General features: G+C 41.8%; 1 protein-coding gene across 1 annotated transcript in view; it reads left to right on the plus strand.

The window, feature by feature from the left end:
• The window catches only part of usp31 (ubiquitin specific peptidase 31), a 36,074-nt gene that overhangs the window by 8,546 nt on the left and 7,658 nt on the right, over positions 1-19,870 (plus strand). Inside the window, exons 2-15 of the mRNA XM_002931991.5 lie at positions 2,794-2,919; positions 4,599-4,687; positions 5,236-5,328; positions 6,096-6,231; positions 6,866-7,010; positions 9,467-9,629; positions 11,189-11,300; positions 11,416-11,510; positions 13,162-13,239; positions 13,643-13,772; positions 16,999-17,118; positions 18,001-18,226; positions 18,613-18,771; positions 19,204-19,356. Coding sequence (XP_002932037.2) covers positions 2,794-2,919; positions 4,599-4,687; positions 5,236-5,328; positions 6,096-6,231; positions 6,866-7,010; positions 9,467-9,629; positions 11,189-11,300; positions 11,416-11,510; positions 13,162-13,239; positions 13,643-13,772; positions 16,999-17,118; positions 18,001-18,226; positions 18,613-18,771; positions 19,204-19,356 — 1,825 coding nt within the window. The remainder of the gene's footprint in view (positions 1-2,793; positions 2,920-4,598; positions 4,688-5,235; positions 5,329-6,095; positions 6,232-6,865; positions 7,011-9,466; positions 9,630-11,188; positions 11,301-11,415; positions 11,511-13,161; positions 13,240-13,642; positions 13,773-16,998; positions 17,119-18,000; positions 18,227-18,612; positions 18,772-19,203; positions 19,357-19,870) is intronic.

The raw sequence follows: 19,870 nt of genomic DNA on the forward strand, positions 1-19,870 counted from the left end.
TCAATAACTGAATGCACAAACCTAAGTTCAATATGGAAATGTTCCATTGCTGAAAACTGATGGTCTATGTAATACACTGTACAATATTTGTGCCAGAAACTGGTGCCTTTATTTAGCACTAAAGTGCCATAACTTATTCCCAAAACGCATCTACAAAGGTCCTGCCAGCTATTTAATTATTATTTTCTTATGTTATCTGTCCTCTTGCATGGCTTCTTAGACTGCCCTCCTTTGGCTTCCCCTCTTCAGACAGCTGACATGATCCTTATTGAAGCCTCAATTTTTTTCATTGATTGCTGCCATCACAATAAAGATCTATAACACCATCTTGGAAAGCCTGAAGGGTACTTAACAGAGCTGTCTGCTGCTGCCTGATTGGGATTAAAACAATGGCAATTTACTCAAGTTGGCCAGGAATAGATTCTCAGGAAGTCTGCTGTGATTGCTGTAATGGGTAGAGCTAGACAGTGACCTCTTAAAGGAGACCACTCATAGTGATCCATGGTTAATAACAATGCAGTCAGCAAGGATTATCTGACACCATATCCACATCTTCCCAGGCCATATTATATTTAACATGATTTAGCTCAAAGAAGTCTCCAGCCAGTCTGTAACTCTAAATCATAAATAATAATTGCATGTCTTCCCTGGCCCCCCGGTTGTGCCGACCTAGTCAATATTCTAAAGGATAATACCATGTATTTTTATCATGTGTATTGGATTATACCTGTCAAACTTGCTGCTGCTTCATTATTTATAGTATGCAAAGGTGTAAGGCAAATTGTGAATCATCTTTTCTGTGCAGCCATCATGTGGGGCATATTCCAGGCAATTTACTCAAAGGTTTGAATATGTAGAAGAAGGCCTATGATATCTTGCAGTGGATGTTAAGGGGCTTAGGCTGGTAGTCCAGTGTTATTAAAGATGAACAGCCTAAAAAGGTGCATCATTTCTTGCTTCATCATATTGCCTAGCCCTAGTAAAGTTTCTTGTCTCCTTGTATATCCATAAAACTCCTTTGGGTGGTCATCTCTAATGGTATGGCCACTCAGGCTTAGCAGCCAATGACATGTAGGGGACTTGGTCACTTGACATTGCCCTGATGTAGGTAGCTACTGTAGTCATAGGTTTGGGTGTATGTAAGCGTAAATGTGCAGTGCAAGTATCACAGTGCATTTCCAATTGATATATTTTGCCTACCAAAAGTGTTAGTACTTTGAAGTACCACCTAGAGACTGTCTGCCCTTAATCTTGCCCTTCTGGCAGGGATGATGGGCACACTATGAAATAGGCCATATGAGCTTACATTGACTAAATAAATTTAATGTTAAGCCTAAATCTCAGTGGCTAGAAAAGCTACAGTTTGGGTCTGAACATGCTGGAGAAACCTATCTATTGGTTTTTCAGAAAAAAAAAACCCTATAAAACCAGCATGCTGCAGGGCAGAATCCTAACCAACAACAGTGTAGAAAGTATATTGTTTCTGTGCAGAAAATAGATTGTTTTCTGTTCAGCTAATCAAAAGAACTGATTAACATTGAAAGTATTGAGTAATAACCAGCGGTGCCAGTGGTTTCCCAGTAACGGTTTCCTTTCAGAGAGCAAGCACATCAACATTTTTAATTTGCTTATGCAGCTTGACTATATGATTGGTATTTCCTAACAGATATTTAAGGATATAGCTATATTTTTGTTTTTGGTTTTATTACTGGTATGGGATCCCTTATCCGGAAACCTGTTATCTAGAAAGTTCCGAATTACGGAAAGGCCATCTGCCATAGATTCCGTTATAAGCAAATAATTAACATTTTTAAAAATGATTTTCTTTTTCTCTGTATTAATAAAACAGGACCTTGTACTTGATCCCAACTAAGATATAATTCCCTTCTAAACTTGCTTACTGTACGTTCCCTAATAAATGTGCCCAAGGCAGATGTGTCAGACGGGAGGATTGGCTTATTGTAAGTTTAATCACTGTGGCCAGTGTCTGAGCCTTTATGGGATGTCAGTACTAATATCCTATGGGCTTTTCTCTTGGCACACCTCCATGCCTGCCAGTCTCCCAAAAAGGATAATGGTGACGCAATTGCAGCAGTAATGGTAGTTGTTGTGCTGGAGTGATGTTAGCTGTGGGTCCTTACTTTATTGCTTACAGACTTTTATTTTAAATTGCTACACTTATTTGGAGTTAAGGGTGTTCCTTTTTTACTTTTGTTAAGCAGCAGCTACAGCCATGCCTTTCAAATAGGGGCACTTTGGCTTTCCCCTTATATACTGAGGTACCTTGTTATTCTTTCAGATATTATTTGCCATCATAGTGACCCTCCAGTCAAGAGAATTAACCCAACTGTCTCTTACCATTCTTAAGGTGGCCATACACGAGCTGATTGTAGCTGCCGATATCGGTCCCTTGGACCGATTCAGCAGCTTATCGGCCCGTGTAGGGGCAGGAATTAGGGGCATGCCCGAACTGATTGCCCTGTTGCCGCCATTATAATTCGATTGTTTGGCCCCAGGGCCAGATGATTGAATTAGCCTACATTTTCCCCAATATCGCCCACCTGAAGGTGGGGATATCGGGAGAAGATCCGCTCGCTTGGCGACCTCGCCAAGTGAGCGGATCTTCACGTGTATGGGCACCTTTAGTGCGTTTGAGCCACTTAGCTTGGGGCTGATGGACAGGGAAATAAAACATCCTAAAGGGCTACTAGAAAAAAACATTGCAAGAAAAATTCTACTTAAGTAATATCATTTTCTGTATGTGCTTGTAGGCTCAATGTTTCTCTTTTACAGGCAATCGTGTCCAGGAACGCTCTTCAGTATCGAGGTACCTCCCAGCACGATGCACAAGAGTTTCTTCTGTGGCTGCTAGACCGCGTGCACGAGGACCTGAATGTAGTGGTCAAACACAAACCTCGAGTGAGTAACACAAGCATATTCCAAGAGAGATTGTAGGAAAACCATTAGGTGGTTGTGAGTATTGACAGAAAAGTCATAAGGGCTCTGATCAGCCATCTTGCCCTTAGGGGCATTTTGTACACTACAGTTATGCTAATGTCCCACAGGGCATACATGTTGCTAGGGAAACTTCAGATGACTTGGCTATCTGTATGTCTTTCCACCGATGGTACACATTATTGCCAGAGGGAAGGGATTATGGGGAGATTAGTTGCCCACAATAGCAGAGATATATCACTGACCCATGGGACAGTAGCCTTAAACTGGCCATACACATTCAGATTTTAGTCTGCTTCCAACAAACATTTGTATAACAATCGTGTGTGTAAATGCAACGATCTGAAACTAACATTCAGACTGAAATTTTAGGATAAAGCCCTAATAATAACTAACTGGAGGATTTTCTAAACAAGAAATAGTTGGCAGACACCAGTACAAAAGTGACTTCCTGGAAATGTATTGTAGGTCCCCCAAGGATATCAGATACACAATACATGCGCAGATTTGTTATCCAACTGAAATTTTCTAACCTGTACGATTGACTAAAAGACAGATCGCCATGGTACGAAAATTATAGGAATGCTAATTTGGAGTGCACACACTGTCCAAAAATCGCCTGAAACGTAGTTTTGTACAATTGTATCGTTGCATGTATGGCCAGCTTTAGATGGTGTCTGTGTGTGTATATTCTGTCCCTATTGTTTTTAGGAACTGTGTTCCTTCCTGTTAAAGAAGCTGCTCAGGAAAGTGCATTTCCTTGCTGCTATTAGCCATCGCACTTGATTATAAAACATAATGCATCTTAAACCAGATAGCTGCAGAGTCTCCCCTAGATCATATACAAACATACACTGCATATATGTTATACCTGTGACAGTTTTCTTTTAAGTGTGGTGTCTCATTTGGTGGTTTGTAGCTGTGTTTTATTTATTTTCTCTAAGCAAACAGTTGTGGTACAAAAAAACAGTAGCTGGAATTATTATACCCTAGCCTAGGGCAAGTATCAGCCCAAACTGCAGAGACTGGTGTGCCATAAGGTTCTTTTTAAAATTAGCAATGGATTCCAAGATTTGGTTTGTCAGTTTAGCCATTTTCAACCATACTGCTCAACCATATTTGCATTTATGTCGGAAGCTGTTTTAAGAGATAATACTGTCGTTCTTGTGGATTATCTGTCCTGGCATTGTTGGAAGGCAGAAAGGAAGCTTCTCTTCAGTTCTTGCTTCTGTGCTTGTTCCGGAAGCCTGGCTGAACAAATGGAACAATTAATACCTTATCCGCCTGTTTGCCCATGGACTAATCAGTCAGTTAGAGCACAGGGACTAGCCCATGAATGGCCTCTGTAGGCATATTTAGTATTTCCTTTTTACTCTTGGGGAGGTTCAGATTCTCTGCCAGGAGCTGAACCTTTCTTGGAGGCATTATTTGTCTGAAAAATGCTGAAGAAAACCAAGATATGCTGGCTTCCTCTCATATTTTTGACTAGAGGTGTGTAGACAAATAATGCTTTATACAGTCTCCTAAATTATGTGATGAGTGGAAAGATTTAGCAATATATGCTGTTCTGCCCAATGTAGGGTTTGGTTTCCTGTAACTGACAATAATGGACTGACGTGAAAACTTTTTATCTATTCATGCAGCCTCCTCTGGAAGAGGATCTGACAGGAGAAGGCCCTACGTTCCCATCCAGTGGGACCTTTGTTCAAGAGCTTTTCCAAGCTCAGTACAGGTAACCCTGCTAACCCAGACATGTCTTTTCCTTCAGTTTGTTTACCTTGCTGTGTTGCTGGACTATAATTCCTATCATCATCCAACCTCAAAGATAAGAACTCTCTGGGAGATGAAGTTCTGCAACATCTACAGACTTAAAGTCTCAATGTGTACTGATCCCTTGGGCTCTTTAAAAGGGCATGCATGTCAAAATTGTATTATAGTTATCTCGGAACTCAGAGTATTGTTTCTAATGGTTTGGCCTCATTTGGATGCCATTGCTGCCAGAGATGTTGATGGAGACCACCATACTGTCCACTTTATAGGAGGTTAATAGTGAGGGATGGCTTTGTCTGATGAGGATGAATGTAAGCTAAGTCAGTAACCACTTCATAGAAGAGAAGAAAAAGCGAGTGTAAAAAATTTACGTTTTCAAATAAAGAGTATAAGAGAGAAGAAAATGTTATTATTGTGGTCCTTTTCTAATGTTGCTAACAACTCCTTTTTTCTCTTAAATCTGTGTTTAACCTGCTTTTAACTCTGTTGTTGGCTTATTGTCCCTTGTAGGTCTTCCTTGACATGCCCTCATTGTCAGAAACAGAGTAACACCTTTGACCCTTTCCTCTGCATTTCTCTGCCCATCCCCTTGCCCCACACACGGTAAGAAATATATGAAACACTTTGTGATATGAAGGGCCTACTGATCATGTCAGAAACTGTTCTACTTTTATCTTTTCGTGTGCTTCTATATGGTAAAATTAGGTCCAATATTTTTCAATGTAAACCCAAGATCCCAAGAGTACGTTGGGGCCAAACAAATACCTTGGTGGTTTGCATCTGGCTACAGAGTTGAAGTGTTGGGTTGCCCTTTGTAGTGGGACTTTAAAAAGATATAGGGCAAATGATTATTGACTACTTTACAGTAAATAATGTCTTAGGCCTTGGGTATATATATATATATATATACAGGTAAAAAGTGTCGGCACTCACAGGATTTGCATAAAATACTCACAGACAGCAAGTCATAGTCAGATGCAATAAGGTGAGGTTTATTAATCATTAATGGATTAATAAACCTCACCTTATTGCATCTGACTATGACTTGCTGTCTGTGAGTATTTTATGCAAATCCTGTGAGTGCCGACACTTTTTACCTGTATTCCAATAATATTGCTCTGGCACCCAGGTATCGTCAATATAGTTTGGTGTGCTCTCCATCTGGCATTGCATATATATATATATATATATATATATATATATATATATATATATATATATATATATATATATATATATATATATATATATATATATATATATAGGGACTTTAAAATCAGGCTTAAAGTGACAATATCGAACATAGAGCTGTTTCTACCTTGCCTGCTATCATGTTCTAAAACTATGCCTTTCCCTTGTCGTTTATTCAGACCTTTGTATGTGACGGTGGTTTACCAGGGGAAGTGTTCCCACTGCATGCGTATTGGCGTTGGCATACCTTTATCAGGCAATGTGGGGAGGTTAAGGGAAGCCATATCCCAGGAAACCAAGATTCCATTCGATCAGGTCAGTGGAAGTTTGCTTGCAGTGATTGTAATACATTTAAGGTGGCTTTACACAGTAAGATTGGCTGGCTTGGCAAGGTCGACACCCTACGGGTGGGCGATATGGGGCTAATTTGGTTGTTTTGGAAAAACCAATCAAATTGGAACGGTGCATATAGGCGCCGTCTGTTCAGGGACTTCATCAACGAGCCGATGCGGTCCCCGATCCGATGGAAAAATCAAACCTGCCAGATTTTGGTTGTTCAGACCTGTCATTCGTGCCCATAGACGGACAGATAAGCGGCCTTTGTATGGCCACCTTTACACCCTTGATTTCCTTTTAATATGAACCCATTATGCCTATAACCATGGCCCATCCCTGTATCTATGGAAGGTGGGATTTTGTGATGTCCACTGAATCCCCAATATAAATTGTGGATAAAATAGTGGTATAGCAGCTGCCAGTGAGCAACGTGACATTTATAATTTGTTCAGTCTGTGCATGTGCTTCAATTAAGAGGTAAATTAGGGACTTTCTTATTGGGAAATTTCTTGAAATGTAGTTTAGCAATGATGACGGAACAGGATTTTGGTGTTGAATGATTCATTGTGCCTGTAATTAAGGTTGGCCTCTCCTTTCTTTGCTTTCTCACTAGATAGTAATCACTGAAATGTATTTTGATGGGTTCCACCGCTCGTTCTTTGACACAGATGATTTAGACACCATCCACGAAAGTGACTGCTTATTTGCCTTTGAGACTCCAGAAACTTTCCCATCGGAAGGAATTTTGAGCCAGAGAGGTATATTTTATCCCTAGACAAACATTCTGTCCCTGCAGATAGACCTGTACATATTCACCATATTCCTTTTTCTCAAGTTGTGTGGTAAATGCCATGTGAAGGTGTTAACTGACCCCATTGTTTTCTATGGGAACTGTGCCCACCGAAAAGTTGAATGCAGATGAAAGACTATAGGGGTTATGTAATTAAAAGCACTAAGTTGGCCCAGAAGTAACCCATAGCAACTGATCACCTGTTTAAAGGAGAAAGAAAGGCATTTTATTGCCAGCAGATTAGTCACAATAGTGCAAGCTTGGAACTCTGTAATTATTCTGCAGAAAGTTTTAACCTAGAAGCTCCCTCTGTTTGTTTAAAGTGGTAGTTTACCTTTAAGTTAACTGTTAATATGTTCTAGAATGGCTAATGCAAAGCAACTTTTCAGTCGGTCTTTTTTTTCATCTTTTATACTTTTTTTTATTTATTTGCATTTTTCTTTTGCCTCTTTCCAGCTTTCAGATGGGGGTCACTGACCCCAGTAGCTAAAAAAAAAAACTTGCTCTGTGAAGCTACCATTTTATTATTATTAATATTTTTTATTACTTTCTTTTCAGCCCCTCTACTATTCATATATGAGTCACTCTCTTTAACCACTCCCTGGTTACTAGGGTAAATTGGACCCTAGCAACCAGATAACTGCTGAAATTCCAGTCTAGAAAGCTGCCTAACATAGTAAAATAATTGAAAATCTAACAATTATTAATTATTGCAAATTTTCTCAGAATAGCACTCTCTACATCATATTAAAAGTTAACGCAAAGGTGAACAACCCCTTTAAGATAGCAGCTGCCATTTAAGCTTGGTGTAAGTAACTTCTGTGCTGCAGCTCTGGCTGCTGGTAGCTCAGATTACAGCACAGTTGGGGGGATGAGAAGGAAGGGGAGGGGGAGAGAGGAGCAAACTGAGCAGCTGCCATTTTAACTTGGTCTTAGTAACTTCTGTGCTGCAGCTCTGGCTGCTGGTAGCTCAGATTACAGCACAGTTGGGAGAGGAGAGATCGGGGGGGGGGGGGGAGAGGAGAGATCGGGGGGGGGGGAGAGGAGCAAACTGAGCAGACCGTGCCCTGAAGGATTTTTCTGAGAGCAGGAAGTCCGACACAAAAGAACATATATAGGCAAAAGAAGAAAAGAAATCCTGTGTTTCTTTTGATAGAGGACTTGGTGCAGCTTTTCTGTGAGTGCTTATGGCTGTATTTACACAGACCTTTCTGATAAAGCTTATTTAGGTTTTACCTTTCCTTCTTCTTTAAAAGCATTTAAAACATGTTATTGGTTGCTATAGGTCACCGCTCCTGGGCAAACTTAGTGCCTTTTATTACATACATGCCTGCAGGAGGAAACTTGCTTGGGACTTTGGAAATCTGAAGTGATGCGTAAGCCTTTCCACCTGTGATTCCCTTTATTGCTGGTGAAAAGGCTTTTCAGGGAGATTTATAGCAGGCGACTAATCTCCCTGTGGGACATTACCCTAAAGAAGCATGTTGTCAGTTGAAAGGAGACATATCATGTAAAATTTAAGAATGTAACGGTGAATTATACTCCTCTAAACATAGATGGACTATTCTTAAAAAAAAATGTTGTGTTTCAGACTGATTTGTTGAGAAATTCCCCCAAAACCCCACTAGCTCCGCCCAGCTGTTCCACTTCCTGCTGGCTCATTCTCTGGATGTGCAGGGGAGCCGGCGGCTCTCAGTACGCTGCACTGTAGGATAGTAACCAATCCGCAGCTAGAGGCTGACCTGATAGGGAACTGAAGCCTGTCTTTTAGAAAAACATAAACATGGGCTTTTAGCCAAATGATTACTCCGTGCAGCTGCATTAATGGTGGAGCTAGGGTTCATTTGCAATTGGGTAGTGCTTTTGCTGCTGCCACCCAGCTTTGGCACCAATCTGGAATTTGCAAACGAGTTAAGGCAAGATGTTATAAACTAAAATCACTCTTATGGGCAAAAAACACTGCTGCTGGGCGGCTGTAAATGAATGTGTGTGTAAATGTCAGTATGCCAAATAAAATTACAATTCTTCATAATATCCCTACTTAAGTAATATATAACGAAGGTTGAAGCATGCTGGGAGCTGTAGTAACATCAGGGTTGTATTGCTAAAGCAATATTGCACAGGAAAACTTTTCAAAAAATGTCCACAGCCAGTGACTACTTTAAAATACAAAAAAATCCTCCAATGAGAATCCCAGCTGATCTGTGTAAATAAGGCTCCCTGTTCTTTGTTCCTGCAATTGGAGTTGGGGGCACTGAACAAGTCTGTTCTTTATTCCCATTTTGCAGCAAAATTGTTTTTGGTGAATTTTATTACATCTGTAATTAGATTTTTTGACAACTTCTATAGATGACTAGGGGACAGCGTTGCAGTTGGGTTTACAAACTTTTTAATAGAATCCCTCTGCAACATTTTTTTACCCAGCAATCTGTGTAAATAACAACCAAAACTACGTGAGGCATGGGACAGATCAGCACAGGCTTTACTCCTCTGGCTCAGTGCGGAATCCAGTAAATCGCTGCTCTACCAGTGACCGAATTGTGCTGCTGGTGTGTAACAGAGCCTACAGTGGGCAGCATGGCAAGAGGTAAGACGATTTGTTATCTTTCTCCCACTGTAACGACAGTAGCTGGGGCCTTACTTTAGGGCAGGGGTCCCTAACCATTTTGATCTGTGAGCCATATTCAAATGTAAAAAGAATTGGGGAGCAACATAAGCATGCAAATATATCCTGGGTCTGCCGAATAAGGGCTGGCAGCCCACAGACACTTTGTTTGACAGTATACTTGGGTTTTACATAGTAAGTTGGGTTGAAAAAAGACACCAAGTCCATCAAGTTCAACCTTAATGTCTATATATACCCTACCTAACTGCTAGTTGCAGGATGGCATTCCGACCAGTCCCTGGATCAACTTATTGCCCATAACCCTGTATTCCCTCACTTGCTAAAAGGCCATCCAACCCCTTCTTGAAGCTATATAATGTATCAGCCAGTATGACTGATTTATTCCACAACTTCACAGCTCACAGTAGAAAATCCTTTCCAAGTATTTAGACAAAAACTTCCCTAATAGGAATGGGTGCCCTCGTGTCTGGAGACCAAAACTAAATGGCATATTCTACATGGGGCCTTACTGTAAAGTGGAAGAATAACCCCCTACTCCTGTGAATCTATGCCCCTTTTAATACAGAGGATATACAGCCAAAAAGGAAAAGGAGGGGGTTATTATTGAACCCAAAACAAATTAGTAAAGTAAACTTCTTAATAGTCGGTGGCGGTAAGACAAATAGAGAGTTACAAAGGTCAAAACCAGGGAAATTATACCTAAAACGTTCATAAGCCCGGGTGTATAAACCCCAGGCCCGCCACTGTTGTGTATACTCTCAATGGAGGTAAACAAAATACATCTCACCAAAGTTGAAGTATGGTCCGGGTGCTGCCAGCCCCGAACCCGTAGCCTGGGGAGCAAATTTTCAGTCCACTGCAAAAACGGCTTCATCAGCACTCGGAACAGCCATGGTATTTAAAAGAAACCTTTATTTATTCCATTTAAAAGCACATAGAGGCCTCTATGTGCTTTTAAATGGAATAAATAAAGGTCCCTTTTAATACAGCTCAAAACTTAGCAGCTGCCTGACATTGCTTGCTACAGCCACGTTCATTATCTACAAGGATTCCAAGGTCCTTCTCTATTATGGATTTGCCAGTCTAAGTCCCATAAAGGGTATAAGTAGCTTGTGCATTTTTATTACCTTACATTTATCTACATTAAATCTCATCTGCAATTTAGCTGTCCAGATTGCCAGTTTGCACCTGCTTCAAGGCTCCTGGGAGCATCATCCAAGGAGAGCGAGCAACATGTTGGTTGTGAGCACTGGTTGGGGATCACTGCTTTATAGAGGAAAGATGCACAGGACATTGCCTCTGTGCCTGTTGCCTGTGTGAAATTGTTCTAAAATGTCTAAGAAATGCCTTCCCATAGCGACATAGCCAATTATTTTGTTTTCTGACATTTTGTCTTCTGTGCGGGAAGAAGTTATTGCTTTTGTGACCGAACATACTGTGTGTCACTACCCTAATGCACATATCTCTTACTTTTTATCTCCCAGCCTCAACTTGTACGTAACCTTGTTATTTTTCTCCAGATTTGGGCAGCCATTTGTTTTGCACCTTGAGAGGAATATCACATGGGACATACTTCAAAAGGAGATCCTGGAAAAGATGCAGTATTATCTGCGCCCTACAGCTTGTGTTCAGGTGTGTGCAACTGTGGGAGCTGGGAGTGGCGATTTTATTGCAGCAATGACTTCAATTCAGAGGTCAGTCTTGCATCATTTCTAAGAAACATGCTTCTACTTGTGCTTTCCTGCAGGTTTGCCCGTTCAGCCTCCGCGTGGTTACTGCTGTAGGGATTACATACCTCTTACCTCAGGAAGAAAAACCTCTGTGTCACCCCACGGTGGAAAGGTAAATACATCCACACCCCCACACATCCGCTAACAAACAGCCCACACCTTCAGTCTGCCACGATTCTCACCTTTTTCTTATTCATATTACTTGCTCACTGCGCACACAGCCAGTTTAAGTTACTTTCTACATTTGTTTATCCGTTATCTTTAATTATATTAGCAAATAACAATATTCAATGAAAAAGAAAGTTCAGCTTAACTGAAATATTTGTTGTGTGGTTTGTTTTGTGAAAGTTTGTGAACCCTTTAAAATTTTCTTTATTTTTATGTGAATGTGAATCATCTGATTTTCAAACAAATCCTAAGAGTAGACGAAGAAAACCTAGTTAAAGAAATGAAACAAGAAATATTATATTTGGTCATGTATTTATTGGGGAAAAAAAAAGACGTTTTGGCTGTAGCCACAGCCGAAAAGTCAGTTTTTTTTTCTGTTGTACTTAAGTCCAATGAGTGCGGATTCCTCGTCAATGGATACATATCTATACAATATTTTAGGACTGCACCCAGGCATATGATTGCTCCTGTGTCATGAGTGCCGACATTCCATACTTTTATTTTTCCGATATATATAGATATCAGTATCTTGGCCAAGTGGTATGGCCAAGATTAACCTTAGGATATACATACCTACATTACATGGTTTTAAAAGTATGTAGACATCTCTTCTAATCAGTGGGGTAAGAAGTAGACTCTGCAGTCATGGATGGATGGGGTGGGCAGGGGTGCCTGGACCGTGAGGTCTGCATCCTCTATAGCTGTAGAGAAATCCCGCCTCCCTGTCTGCTATCCTACCTGAGAGTGTGCGAGCGGGGTTTTAGGTCACATTCATATAAAATATAATAAGATAATAAAAAACTTTAAAGCTTTCCCAAAGTTTCAGTAGCTAGTATTTCCAGCACCAAAAAAGGTTCATACCGTTGAGGCCTTAATTTGAAATTCAAACACTAAGCAACCCTGGATTCATGGATTTAGCAGCCATTTGAGCCAAGAAAGTTAGCCCCAGGAGCGAGTTTGGACAGGCAACTGGTCATACCTCAAGCAGAAAGCCTTAATTTTAACAATGTAGTAACTCCAGCGCTGAAGGTGCATGGGGGAGTAACACATTCACCCAAACCAGATGATGTTGTAGTTGGGTGAGTGCTGAATACATGCCTGGTCTCCCTGAACTGAAGTCCAGTGTTTGTGTCTTATATCTGTTTCATTAAAGTATAATATTTAGTCAGCACAGGATTATATGAGTAAAGTGCAGCAAGCCATAACAAATATATTGCTATCTGCCTGGATAACATTCATTTGCTTATTCTGTATGTACTATCTATCTGTGAATACATTCTGTGTGCCCTCTGTTTCTCTGGGTAGTGTATACCTTTAGTAATTCGCTTGTACTACACTGTCTTGTAAATCTGTATTTACTCATTCTGTATTGTCCACTTATCTTGCTCTGCGCCTGGGCAGGGTACATTAATGGCTACTTGGAGTAACCACCCTCTGGTCAGCGCCAGACTACTGATACTCATTCTGTGGCCACTTTTTGGGTTGCATTTATCTATAGTTACTCATAATGATTAGTCTTAGTGGCACATAACAGTATATTGATAACGAACAAGAGTAATTTATTTTTTAAATGTATTATTGTCATTTGAATTCAGGGCTTTAAAATCCTGTGGTCCCGGTGGAGCAGCCCATGTGAAGTTGGTGGTGGAATGGGACAGAGAAACTAAAGAATAGTAAGTATTACTACTGAAATTCTACACTAGAGAGACTCTAAACAAAAAGCTGATAAACGAAAAGCATGGAGATCCAAACTACAAAAAGACCTCTTATCCGGAAAACCCCAGGTCCCAAGGATTCTGGGTAATCGGTCCTATACCTGTACCAGTATAGTTACTGTCTTGGGGTGGTCTTTAAATCAGTAGATCTCTGTCAACGTTTCAATGATTGCATCACATGGAGTAAGACGTGGATCGGGGGAGGCTTGTTGTTTGGGCCAATAAGCTGGTAGCACTGTGTGTTAAATAAATCAAAAAACCCTGAGTTAGTGAATGAGCCATAACAGAACTAGTGGGTAAAACGAACAAAATAATTTCTCAAAATATGATGTGGGTGGTTTATCTGTTCTTCCCCCTGCAGTCTTTTTGGTAGCACAGAGGAAGAATATGTGCCAGATGCTGAGAGTGTGCGGCTGCAGCGCGAGATACATCACCAGCCTCAGTGTTGCACTCTTGCCCAGTGCTTTCATCTGTACACCAAAGAGGAGCAGGTAGGTTACATGCCTCATACAATCATTTCCTATATAGAAGTCAAGGGGAAAGAAGACCTGAGGGTATATCATATCCCAGTGCTCACAAGTTATGCTTATACCAGTGCATGCTTGTATAGTATTACCTATAGTTTTATAAGCTAAAATATCCCACATGCACATTTATAAAAAGCTGATGGCTATAAAGCGAATGATCAGTTATTTATCACACCAGCCGCTGTGCTATTAATGGGGCAGCAGAATTTACCCTCCACTTGATCCTCGTGAGGCAGGTAACAGGTTAATGCTAATTTCCGAGGTGTAAGGGTATTGGCACACTGATAGTTTTTGCTATCGCTGGCAACAAATCTCCCAAAAATGCCTTTCCCTTCACTCACCTTTGGATCTCTGCAGGTAAACCGCATTACTTGAGGCAATCTAGCTCAATTGTGGGAAAATGCAAAGAGAGCAATTTCCAGTGATTAAGCCGTATTGCTGTGAGAGTAGTGTGTTCTACTTGTGGCAATCCAAAGGTGAGTGAGTGGAAATTCATTTTTGGGAGATTTTATTTCCCCCCCCGCCTGTAGCTCAGATTTACCAAGGGCAGTACTCAGGTCCAAATGTGCACCTTTTATTACATTGCCACTTGTATCCCCTAGGTCAGTGGTTCTCAACTTTCCTTATGTCACAACCCTTTAATACAGTTCCTCATGTTATGGTGACCCCCAACCATAAAATTCTTCCTAAGACCATCGGAAATATGTGTTTTCTGATGGTCTTAGGCGACCCCTGTGAAAGGGTCGCTCGACCCCCAAAGGGGTCCCGACCCACAGTTTGAGAACTGCTGCCCTAGGTGCAAGTGTTATTTCTTTATAGAAAGGCAGCTTGCAGTTTAATTAGCAGCATTGGATAAAGCACTGTAATTTCCCTCGTGTCATCTCAGCAGCCTCAGAATTTGTTTCTCCTTTAAAACCTACAGTATTCCCAAATATATACCATAGGTCAGTGCTGTCCAACTGGCGGCCCGCGGGCCACGACCCCCCTCTGTGTGGCCCCCCACCTGTCTGGCTGCTTTGATGGCTTACCTTTGAGTAAGCATTAAATGGTATCAGTACTGTGATTAACTGCCCCCTGCATGGTTCTCACCTCAGATTCAGGCTGTAATCCCTCTGTATTGTTTAAACATGTAATCCCCTGTGTTTTTCACACCTTTTAATCTCTGTATTGTTCACCCCCTGCAGTGTTCACACCTCAGGCTCAGGCTGTAATCACTCCCATTGTTCATTTCTTCACACCTCAGACATAGGTACTGTAGGCAGAGTATGGCACATACAGCCAGCATAGGGCAGGTAGAGTAGGCACACACAGGCAGCATAGGTCAGGGAGGGTATGGCACACACAGGAAGGGTAGGGCAGGCAGAGTATGGCACACAGAGGCAGCATAGGGCAGGCAGAGTATGGCACACACAGGCAGGGTAGGGCAGGCAGAGTATGGCACACAGAGGCAGCATAGGGCAGGCAGAGTATGGCACACACAGTCAGGGTAGGGCAGGCAGAGTATGGCACACACAGGCAGGGTAGGACAGGCAGAGTATGGCACATACAGACAGCATAGGACAGGCAGAGTGCTGCCTATGTGTGCCATACTCTGCTTGCCCTATGCTGCTTGTGGGAGGTGAACCTGGGTTTGTTGTGGGAGTTTGTTAGCAGTTGGAAATAGCCATTAAATGGTCCCTAAGGTGTGTAATTATGTACTGGGGGTTGCTCTGCTATCCTCAGGGGAGGAGGAGGCATATGGAATTTAAGGGTATATCTTAATATGACATAATTCTTTCACATATGAATGATGGTTGATATCCCCACAGTAAGGACCAATCATTTGGGATTTTGCTGTGCTACCACCATTGTGATAAAATAGGTGTGGTTTGAAGTGGGTGTGGTTTCAAAAAGGGGAGTGGTCAAAACTGGCTTCCATTAGCGGCCCTCCACCATGTATGCTAGAGAAATTCCGGCCCTCGGCACCGTAGAAGTTGGACAGCACTGCCATAGGTGAGTGCAAAGACAGCCTGGTGCAGCCACCCAATACATCAAGTTTCATGAGAGCATATTGAAAGTTACCTCCAGTTCGCCACCTAGTGTATGAATATTGCACAGCTGCACATTTCATTAGGGTGCCCTCAGATTATTTTATTCTGACCATAGCTTGGAAGTTTCCTTCTACCTCTGTATTTCAAGGTAATTACGGATTTAACAGGCTCTCGATAAATGTAACAAGATTTTCGTGCCTCTGCCTTTTTTGGCCCTTAATTGAGAATAAAAATACAAAAGGTCAAGCAATGAATAGCAAGCCCATAATCTTCAGGATGCCCTGTTATCCATTTTATGCATGATTTCCTAGACATTATAAGATTACATTTCACTTAAAGTCATCTATGTTACTTCAGAGCCTGGCAAAAGATTGCGTGGCAGGGAACCAGGAAAGCTCTTAAGAAACATTAGTAGCAAAGCCATTGCTTTAATTTTGTCTGATATATTACATTTCTTGTTTGGCATATCACAAGCCAGCATTCAGATAGGGGCTCTTTATTATATATGACAGCAGGGAACTATATCCTGCCGTTCTCTCTGTAGATCAGATGTGTAGTTAGCCAACTATTCACAGGCAGCCAGTAGCAACAGATAGACGAGCACCAACTGCATGTCAGGTATGCTTGGTTGGGGTGTTTATTAGGTATCCCACAGGAGGTTGTGGTAGCAAGCATAAAAACCATGTGGCCGATGAACTCCAGCTCATACTATTGGGCTTTATTTATCAACACTGGGCAAATTTGTTCATGGGCAGTAACCCGAAGCAACTAATCGGTTATGCAACAAATTAACCCACGTGGGTCGTTCCTCTACATTCTTTGCCAAATGCATTCTGGAGGTCACGTGGAAAAATAAATCCGATCCCCCCCCCCCCCCCCCCCCCCCCCATATTGACTGACTTTTTAGTGAATTTGGATGTTTGCATGCATGCTGCAGCTTTAGTGCAACAGTGCGAGTGGGAAATGCAAACATTCCAACTTAACTGCAGTGAATGTAACCCCTCGGTGTGGGCAAAGTCTGTCAGATGCCGTTTACTTATACGACATTGTTTCTGAGGTCGCCTATCATGCATAAACTCTTCACTGGTCTGTGAGCTGCCTCTGCTGTGCATAGCGTGTCTATATGTGTGTGCCCTAATGCTTGTGCTGCCTCTTTGCAGCTGGCTCCTGGTAATGCCTGGCGCTGCCCTCACTGTAAGCAGCTTCAACAGGGCAGCATTAAACTCAGCCTGTGGACCCTGCCCGATGTGCTTATCCTGCATCTGAAGAGATTCCGACAGGTAAGACCTTTCTTCGCACCTAGAACCATTGCACCTCATACTAACTAGCATTGGCAATAGCCACTAGGGGAATAATAGCCCCACTGACATTAGGGTTAGGGTTGACATGTAAGGCAAGCAATAATAGTCATGTTAATTGGATGTGTGATCCTTAGTTCTACTGTTGTTTGCCTTACATAAAGCACATGGATATATTGGCTAAGCTGTAGAACCAGCTTGCCAGTATTTTACCTTCATACTTTTCAGGCTCATTGCTTTAATATAGTACAAGTAATGTAGAGATGGATTGGCTCATCAAATATAAAAGTAGGGCTCAGGTCCATGAAAAGCAATTTTTAAGGCAATCTAAATCCCTTTATGTATTTGTATATGTCCCAAGTATGCATAATATACCTGCTTTCTAGTATTCCTACACAATATTGCTTGCAGACTGTACCTTGCCCTTTGCTTCTGTCTATTTACAATTGAAGGAGGCGTAAAGGAAAATCGCTGGGGCTACCCCAATTTTATCATATCACTATCCTCATGTCCTGGCCTTGTTTGCTGGTTTGACGAGTGCTGTGCTGTCATGTTGGATACAATTACCTAAGCATCCCCATGGCATGGGAACAGTACAGCGATTGAGTTTACTGATACAAGATGGTGGTGCAGTGCTATTCAAGAAAGAATTCCCGGTTGCTGCAATTTTTATGGAAGATGCACATGGGTCTGGGCCATTGGGTCAGCCAATACATTGTTTTAACCTTTACTTCACCTTTAACTGTATACATTCAGCAAGCTAACCTGTATCTTAATGTGTAGTAATCTGCAGCAGTTCCAGTTATGAGACACTCCATAAAGCTGATTTTGGAACAGGCACTGAGGTCTTTTGTTTTTTTGTAGGATGGTGATCGGAGATTAAAACTGCAGAATATGGTCCGTTTCCCGCTCACTGGACTGGATATGACACCCCATGTTGTAAAGCGCAGTCAGAGTTCCTGGAGCCTCCCTTCTCATTGGTCTCCATGGAGGCGGCCTTATAGCTTGGGCCGTGACCCAGAAGATTTCATTTATGATCTGTACGCAGTGTGTAATCACCATGGGACAATGCAAGGGGGACACTATACAGGTAAATAGCTGGAAAATGTTATCTGTCTCTGTAGCTGCCCTAAAGCTAAGCACATATTCACTATATAGGCAGGAAGACTGGCGTCAAAGCAGATTTTATTTGACCAAGCCTTCCAATAAACCTTGGTGGACACATTTGTGGATGTAATTTAATTGACAATAACAAAATTATTGTTGGAAGTACATATAAATGTCCTTGTAGCCCCTGTTTTGAGCCTGTGAGTGTGTTTGGGGGCAGATGCATCACAGTTTATGCCACCACTTCCCCTGCACCAGCACTAGATTCAAGTGAGGGGTGGTCAGAAATGGTTGAGGGATGTGGGATATGGTTCATGGGTCCTTACCGGTCACCCTATGTATGTGTTAATCTATGTACATTTATTTCAGCTTACTGTAAGAACTCTGTAGATGGGTTGTGGTATTGCTTTGATGACAGTGATGTTCAGCCCTTGCCTGAGGATGATGTGTGCGCTCCGACTGCTTACATCCTGTTCTATCAGCGACGGGCAGCGGTCCCATCATGGTCAGCAAACAGCTCTGTTGCAGGTAACATAGTCCAAATATTAGCTATGTCAGTGCTGAATTGGGCACACCTGCTCTTTTAATCCACAGTGGTCATTTAATCAATTTGTGGGCCAAACAGATTTTGCTGTATTGTAATTTTTTGTATTTTCATGGACCTCTTTGTTACAAATGTATTTCTTTACTGTCATCCTGATTTACTTTGTAAGGTGGCAAGCTTTATCCTCAGATCTCCCCTATATTCAGCCTTAAGGCTGGGCTTTCTGTAATATCTGGACAGCATATTTTTCCAAATCTTAACCTAACTGCCCTTCAATCTCACCCCCCCCCCCCCCCCCCCCCCCCGACTTCACTGCTTGGAGGAGACCAAAAATAAGTTCAAAAATTACAAAGCATAAACAAAAGGATTGCAGGTTAATGGTGCTAGAGCTGGTATTTAGTTTTACTGTATTCCAGGTTCTACCAGCTCGTCCCTTTGTGATCACTGGATTTCTCGTCTCCCCGGGAGCAAGCAGCCCAGTATTGCTTCTGCGGCTTCGTCTAGGCGCACGTCTCTTGCATCATTGGCAGAATCCGTAGAACTGACAGGGGAGCGAAGCGAGGATGATGGTGAGCAGATTGTCTCAAGTTTATATTTACCACAGAGCTAACTAAACAAGTCTAGCGATACAGAGTTAACACCCCCGCAGAGAATTAATGGTGTCTCTCCTTGAAGTATCGGCTGTGCCAAACACACACCCTTAATTAATGTAGCTAAGCCTTCACACTACAGAAGGATCATATACACTTTATTCACACCTACACATAAACATATCCCTCCTACCACCATACAGAGCTAGTCACAGATGCCCTACATATATATACACATCAAACTAACTAAAGAACTAAACATCTCTTGTGTGCTCCTATAAAAACATCGCTGCCAGGTGGTGGCCAAGCGGTCTGGGTGCTGGAAGGTGGTCTAGATTATCAGTCAGTAGGCAAACTGTACAGTGGGATGCAGTGCAAGAAACGAGGCAGACCATGTATGGAAGAGGCAATAAAAACAGTTTTGGGGGTGGGGAGAATGAATAAAATATGTAGGAAAGATAGTTGATGAAAAGAAGAGTAAGGGGCTGATTTA

This window comes from Xenopus tropicalis, chromosome 9 (genome assembly GCF_000004195.4).
Source record: "Xenopus tropicalis strain Nigerian chromosome 9, UCB_Xtro_10.0, whole genome shotgun sequence".
NCBI classification, from domain to species: Eukaryota; Metazoa; Chordata; class Amphibia; order Anura; family Pipidae; genus Xenopus; species Xenopus tropicalis.